Here is a 7,988-nt window from a genome sequence, read left to right as displayed (position 1 = left end):
TACATACATACATACATACATACATACATACATACATACATACACACATACATACATACACACATACATACATACATACATACATACATACATACATACATACATACATACATACATACACACATACATACATACACACATACATACATACATACATACATACATACATACATACATACATACATACATACATACATACATACATACATACACACATACATACATACACACATACATACATACATACATACATACATACACACATACATACATACAAAATGGAGTTGGCTGTAATTTGGACACAACAGCATGTTAGCATGATGCTAGCTTTTACCATGCAACATGTACATATATTGTTAGTGATGTGCATGTTGGCATGATGCTAGCTAGTTAGTGAAGTGCTTGTTAGCATGATGTTAGCTGGTTAGTGACGTGCATGTTAGCATGATGCTAGCCAGTTAGAGACGTGCATGTTAGCATGATGCTAGCTAGTTAGTGACGTGCATGTTAGCATGATGCTAGCTAGTTAGTGATGTGCATGTTAGCATGATGCTAGCTAGTTAGTGACGTGCATGTTAGCATGATGCTAGCTAGTTAGTGACGTGCATGTTAGCATGATGCTAGCTAGTTAGTGATGTGCATGTTAGCATGATGCTAACTAGTTAGTGACGTTATTGAGTGTGCAGTATAAGATGGTAATTGAGTGTGCAGTATAAGATGGTAATTGAGTGTGCAGTATAAGATGGTAATTGAGTGCGCAGTATAAGATGGTAATTGAGTGTGCAGTATAAGATGGTAATTGAGTGTGCAGTATAAGATGGTAATTGAGTATGCAGTATAAGATGGTAATAATGTCTTGCAGGTGGACGTTCATGGGCTTGATCAGCGCCTTGTACTTCCTGGCCAACGCCATGTGGGTGGGACTCTACCGCAAAATAGTCCAGCGCCAGAAGAAGCTGGCCTTGCGAGAGCAGGCCCAGAAGAATGTGCAGGCCCAGAAGAATGTGGCGGAGGCTAAAGGAGTGAACGGACACGCTAGCATCAACATGTGCCAAAAGAAGGAGGACGCAGACCAGGAGAGCACCATTTAGAGGCCACGCCCACTTCCTGTCCGCTACACTTCAACTATTACGCAATCACCTAGCAGGACTTTCTTGCATGTTTCCTTCTCTTTCTTTCTTTTCTCTCCCATCCTTCTTTTTCTTTCTTTTCTTTCCCATCCTTCTTTTTCTTTCTTTTCTCTCCCATCCTTCTTTTCCTTTCTTTTCTTTCCCATCCTTCTTTTTCTTTCTTTTCTCTCCCATCCTTCTTTTTCTTTCTTTTCTCTCCCATCCTTCTTTTTCTTTCTTTTCTCTCCCATCCTTCTTTTTCTTTCTTTTCTCTCTCATCCCTCTTTTTCTTTCTTTTCTCTCCCATCATTCTTTTTCTTTCTCTTCTTTCCCATCCTTCTTTTTCTTTCTTTTCTCTCCCATCCTTCTTTTTCTTTCTTTTCTCTCCCATCCTTTTTTTTAAATTTCTTTTCTCTCCCATCCTTCTTTTTCTTTCTTTTCTCTCCCATCCTTCTTTTTCTTTCTTTTCTCTCCCATCCTACTTTTTCTTTCTTTTCTCTCCCATCCTTCTTTTTCTTTCTTTTCTTTCCCATCCTTCTTTTTCTTTCTTTTCTTTCCCATCCTTCTTTTTCTTTCTTTTCTCTTCCATCCTTCTTTTTCTTTCTTTTCTCTCCCATCCTTCTTTTTCTTTCTTTTCTCTCCCATCCTTCTTTTTCTTTCTTTTCTCTCCCATCCCTCTTTTTCTTTCTTTTCTCTCCCATCCTTCTTTTTCTTTCTTTTCTCCCCCATCCTTCTTTTTCTTTCTTTTCTCTCCCATCCTTCTTTTTCTTTCTTTTCTCTCCCATCCTTCTTTTTCTTTCTTTTCTCTCCCATCCTTCTTTTTCTTTCTTTTCTCTTCCATCCTTCTTTTTCTTTCTTTTCTCTCCCATCCTTCTTTTTCTTTCTTTTCTCTCCCATCCTTCTTTTTCTTTCTTTTCTCTCCCATCCCTCTTTTTCTTTCTTTTCTCTCCCATCCTTCTTTTTCTTTCTTTTCTCCCCCATCCTTCTTTTTCTTTCTTTTCTCTCCCATCCTTCTTTTTCTTTCTTTTCTCTCCCATCCTTCTTTTTCTTTCTTTTCTCTCCCATCCTTCTTTTTCTTTCTTTTCTCTCCCATCCTTCTTTTTCTTTCTTTTCTCTCCCAGGTGCCAGGACAGAGAATAGTTTGGACAAAAGCACATAAAAGTCACATCTTACCGTTAACTTGCATCTTTATTCCCGCTGCACATTGTTACTCCGCATGTGGACTCAAAGTATTGTTCATTCTTCGTTATCATTCCAACTGCCTAGTGTAGCTAATTAACACATGTGTAATTACTGTTAATAACATTAGAGAATATATTATGTCAAATGTATTTTGTATTTTTTTTTTTACAATTGTGTTGATTAAAACAGTTGTGTTTGCATTAAAAGACATTATTTACAACCTTTTTCACGTAAATGACTTGGTTAGTTTACAGTAGAGAGGGGGCAAAGGTCATGTTTAATACTGCCTAAAATAAGCCTTAAGGCCACCAGGGGGCGTAGTTGCATTATATCTTACGGCTGGGATCGATTAACCAGCATTTCAATATTTGATTTTTAGCTTAGTATTTACATGAAATGACTAAAAATTCAATATGCATTTTCTCATTTTCGTGTCAAAACACACAACCTGCTCTGTGTGAATAAAATAATAACATGTTAATAACATACAAACTATAAAACGTTATTAACATAAAAGTTATAGCAGTTAGTACAAACAACACATTTGGGGACACTTTGACAAGGTTGGGGGCTGGTTATGAATATTATCACTTTGATAACATTAACACTATAAAATGTTAATATAATAAAAACTATAATAGTCAGACAAAAGATTGTTTTGCAGCATTAACGACTGGGACAAGTTTGGGGAGATTTTGACCTGGTACTATTTATGAAGAACATAATAACACGTTAATAACATAACTTGTCAGGTTCAAACACCAAACTATCTATTAAACAAGACAAGAAGCAATGAATCAGGCAGAGACAGAGTTCAATTTTGCTCATGGGGAGAAACGTATGGGGCTGCACACTCAGTTACAGTCTCCCACCACGCTAAAAGGCACAGCCCCCGCGCTCCTCTATTTATTCAGGAGTTCCCTAGTTAACATCACTGAGGCTGCTTCTAGGGGGAGGGGACACATATTACGCAACCAGCCCCAGTAGACACAATATGGGATTATTCAGAATGCAACGTGCTGAGCTCGAGATTTCGCCCTGTCTCTGCTTTGTCTGCGTGTTGTGGTCTTATCTTCCTTGAGGTCCTTGAAGTCCGTCCATGGCTGTTTTAGCTGGCTGGAAGACACAAACTGCTGCTGCGAGGCAACTTGCAGTGGAAGATAACAAGTTGTGTGCCTTTGCACAGATAGAAAAGTACAACTTGAGCACAATAGATAATAACTAGAGCAACGGCCTTTCAGCATAAGAGTTGTGTGATAACTTATACATAATTACCCCTCTCTGAGCTGCCACCTTACCGTAGTAGAGGAGTTTGCGTGTCCCAATGATCCTAGGAGCTATGTTGCCCGGGGCCTTCCATGCCCCCTGGTAGGGTCTCCCAAGACAAACAGGTCCTAGGTGAGGGATCAGACAAAGAGCAGCTCAAAGACTTCTATGGAAATACAAGAACCGAGACTCCGATTTCCCTTTCCCGGACGCGGGTCACCGGGGCCCCCCTCTGGAGCCAGGCCCGGAGTTGGGGCACGATGGCGAGCCCCTGGTGGCCGGGCCTGTCCCCATGGGGCCCGGCCGGGCACAGCCCGAAGAGAAAACGGGGACCCCCCTCCAATGGGCTCATCACCCATGGCAGGGGCCATAGAGGTCGGGCGCTATGTGAGCTGGGCGGCAGCCGAAGGCAGGGCACTTGGCGGTCCGATCCTCGGCTACAGAAGCTAGCTCTTGGGACGTGGAACGTCACCTCGCTGGGGGGGGGAAGGACCCTGAGCTAGTGCGCGAGGTGGAGAAGTTCCGGCTAGATATAGTCGGACTCACTTCGACGCATGGCAAGGGCTCTGGAACCAGTTCTCTCGAGAGGGGCTGGACTCTCTTCCACTTTGGCGTTGCCAGCAGTGAGAGGCGACGGGCTGGGTTCGGCGTCTTCAGTAATGCGGACGCTGTATCGATCCGTTGTGGTGAAGAAGGAGCTGAGCCGGAAGGCAAAGCTCTCAATTTACCGGTCGATCTACGTTCCCATCCTCACCTATGGTCATGAGCTTTGGGTTATGACCGAAAGGACAAGATCACGGGTACAAGCGGCCCAAATGAGTTTCCTCCGCTGGGTGGCGGGGCTCTCCCTTAGAGATAGGGTGAGAAGCTCTGTCATCCGGGGGGAGTTTAAAGTAAAGCTGCTGCTCCTCCACATGGAGAGGAGCCAGATGAGGTGGTTCGGGCATCTGGTCAGGATGCCACCCGAACGCCTCCCTAGGTCTACTACACTACTGTATTTAATGTTGTCATTATGGTGGTACTTAATGAATACTTAGGCCTACTACACTACTGTATTTAATGTTGTCATTATGATTGTGTTGTGAGGTGGTACTTGGTGGTAAAAGTTGGACATAGATGATGAAAAAAGAGAAGTAAATATAAAGTTGAAGGTGTAAACAACAAAATGTAATTCAGTCTACATGAAAAAAAACCAAGTGCTGTTCAGGAGTGGAATTTGTCTTAATCATAATCATGGGATTGTTTGAAGGCTCAGGCAGATTTCCTTCAACCCCCCCATTGTTCATTCCTGTAGAAACATTGTTCATTTCTGTAGAAACATTGTTCATTTCTGTAGAAACATTGTTCATTCCTATAGAAACATTGTTCATTCCTATAGAAACATTGTTCATTCCTGTAGAAACATTGTTCATTTCTGTAGAAACATTGTTCATTCCTATAGAAACATTGTTCATTCCTATAGAAACATTGTTCATTCCTGTAGAAACATTGTTCATTCCTGTAGAAACATTGTTCATTCCTATAGAAACATTGTTCATTCCTGTAGAAACATTGTTCATTCCTGTAGAAACATTGTTCATACCTATAGAAACATTGTTCATTCCTGTAGAAACATTGTTCATACCTATAGAAACATTGTTCATTCCAATAGAAACATTGTTCATTCTGTGGAAACATTGTTCATTCCTGTAGAAACATTGTTCATACCTATAGAAACATTGTTCATTCCTATAGAAACATTGTTCATTCCTATAGAAACATTGTTCATTCCTGTAGAAACATTGTTCATTCCTATAGAAACATTGTTCATTCCTATAGAAACATTGTTCATTCCTATAAAAACATTGTTCATTCCTATAGAAACATTGTTCATTCCTATAGAAACATTGTTCATTCTGTAGAAACATTGTTCATACCTATAGAAACATTGTTCATTCCAATAGAAACATTGTTCATTCTGTGGAAACATTGTTCATTCCTGTAGAAACATTGTTCATACCTATAGAAACATTGTTCATTCCTATAGAAACATTGTTCATTCCTATAGAAACATTGTTCATTCCTGTAGAAACATTGTTCATTCCTATAGAAACATTGTTCATTCCTATAGAAACATTGTTCATTCCTATAAAAACATTGTTCATTCCTATAGAAACATTGTTCATTCTGTAGAAACATTGTTCATTCCTATAGAAACATTGTTCATTCCTATAGAAACATTGTTCATTCCTGTAGAAACATTGTTCATTCCTATAGAAACATTGTTCATTCCTATAGAAACATTGTTCATTCCTATAAAAACATTGTTCATTCCTATAGAAACATTGTTCATTCTGTAGAAACATTGTTCATTCCTATAGAAACATTGTTCATTCCTATAGAAACATTGTTCATTCCTGTAGAAACATTGTTCATTCCTATAGAAACATTGTTCATTCCTGTAGAAACATTGTTCATTCCTGTAGAAACATTGTTCATTCCTATAGAAACATTGTACATTGTTCATTCCAATAGAAACATTGTTCATTTCTGTAGAAACATTGTTCATTCCTGTAGAAACATTGTTCATTCCTATAGAAACATTGTTCATTCCTATAGAAACATTGTTCATTCTTATAGAAACATTGTTCATTCCTATAGAAACATTGTTCATTCCTGTAGAAACATTGTTCATTCCTGTAGAAACATTGTTCATTCCTGTAGAAACATTGTTCTTTTCTGTAGAAACATTGTTCATTCCTATAGAAACATTGTTCATTCCTGTAGAAACATTGTTCATTCCTGTAGAAACATTGTTCATTCCTATAGAAACATTGTTCATTCCTATAGAAACATTGTTCATTCCTGTGGAAACATTGTTAATTCCTGTAGAAACATTGTTCATACCTATAGAAACATTGTTCACTCCTATAGAAACATTGTTCATTCCTGTAGAAACATTGTTCATTCCTGTAGAAACATTGTTCATTCCTGTAGAAACATTGTTCATTCCTGTAGAAACAATGTTCATTCCTGTAGAAACATTGTTCATTCCTATAGAAACATTGTTCATTCCTGTAGAAACATTGTTCATTCCTGTAGAAACATTGTTCATTCCTATAGAAACATTGTTCATTCCTATATAAACATTGTTCATTCCTGTAGAAACATTGTTCATTCCTATAGAAACATTGTTCATTCCTATAGAAACATTGTTCATTCCTATAGAAACATTGTTCATTCCTGTAGAAACATTGTTCATTCCTATAGAAACATTGTTAATTTCTGTAGAAACATTGTTCATTTCTTTAGAAACATTGTTCATTTCTGTAGAAACATTGTTCATTCCTGTAGAAACATTGTTCATTCCTATAGAAACATTGTTCATTCCTGTAGAAACATTGTTCATTCCTGTAGAAACATTGTTCATTCCTGTAGAAACATTGTTCATACCTATAGAGACATTGTTGATTCCTATAGAAACATTGTTCATTCCTATAGAAACATTGTTCATTCCTGTGGAAACATTGTTAATTCCTATAGAAACATTGTTCATTTCTGTAGAAACATTGTTCATTCCTATAGAAACATTGTTCATTTCTGTAGAAACATTGTTCATTCCTGTAGAAACATTGTTCATTCCTATAGAAACATTGTTAATTCCTATAGAAACATTGTTCATTCCTGTAGAAACATTGTTCATTCCTATAGAAACATTGTTCATTCCTGTAGAAACATTGTTCATTTCTGTAGAAACATTGTTCATTCCTATAGAAACATTGTTCATTCCTGTAGAAACATTGTTCATTCCTATAGAAACATTGTTCATTCCTGTAGAAACATTGTTCATTCCTATAGAAACATTGTTCATTCCTATAGAAACATTGTTCATTCCTATATAAACATTGTTCATTCCTATAGAAACATTGTTCATTCCTGTGGAAACATTGTTAATTCCTATAGAAACATTGTTCATCCCTATAGAAACATTGTTCATTCTTATAGAAACATTGTTTATTCCTATAGAAACATTGTTAATTTCTGTAGAAACATTGTTCATTCCTGTAGAAACATTGTTCATTCCTGTAGAAACATTGTTCATTTCTGTAGAAACATTGTTCATTCCTATAGAAACATTGTTCATTTCTGTAGAAACATTGTTCATTTCTGTAGAAACATTGTTAATTTCTGTAGAAACATTGTTCATTTCTATAGAAACATTGTTCATTCCTTTTGAAACATTGACACAGCATTGAGTAAAAGACATGATTCAACTCTGCATGTACACATAAATACAGGAAACTTGATTATAATAAAGTAAATACAGTAAAGATGATATTAATAATGTCTTGCAGTACAGTAAATGTGACTAATACGACTTCCTAATCATCAGTCCTCCCACACTTGTTGCTCTGCCCTCGCTTAAATGCCTTCACCTCCACCGCCTTTTCT

The 7,988-nt window shown here is 37.6% G+C and overlaps 1 protein-coding gene across 1 annotated transcript in view; it reads left to right on the top strand.

The window, feature by feature from the left end:
- The window catches only part of LOC133662489 (solute carrier organic anion transporter family member 1C1-like), an 11,972-nt gene extending 10,564 nt beyond the window's left edge, over positions 1 to 1,408 (top strand). Inside the window, exon 7 of the mRNA XM_062066533.1 lies at positions 863 to 1,408. Coding sequence (XP_061922517.1) covers positions 863 to 1,091 — 229 coding nt within the window. The 3' untranslated portion in view covers positions 1,092 to 1,408. The remainder of the gene's footprint in view (positions 1 to 862) is intronic.
- Positions 1,409 to 7,988: the final 6,580 nt, after the last annotated feature.

Source organism: Entelurus aequoreus, linkage group LG12 (assembly GCF_033978785.1).
Source record: "Entelurus aequoreus isolate RoL-2023_Sb linkage group LG12, RoL_Eaeq_v1.1, whole genome shotgun sequence".
NCBI classification, from domain to species: domain Eukaryota; kingdom Metazoa; phylum Chordata; class Actinopteri; order Syngnathiformes; family Syngnathidae; genus Entelurus; species Entelurus aequoreus.
This window is presented reverse-complemented; position numbering and strand designations above follow the sequence as displayed.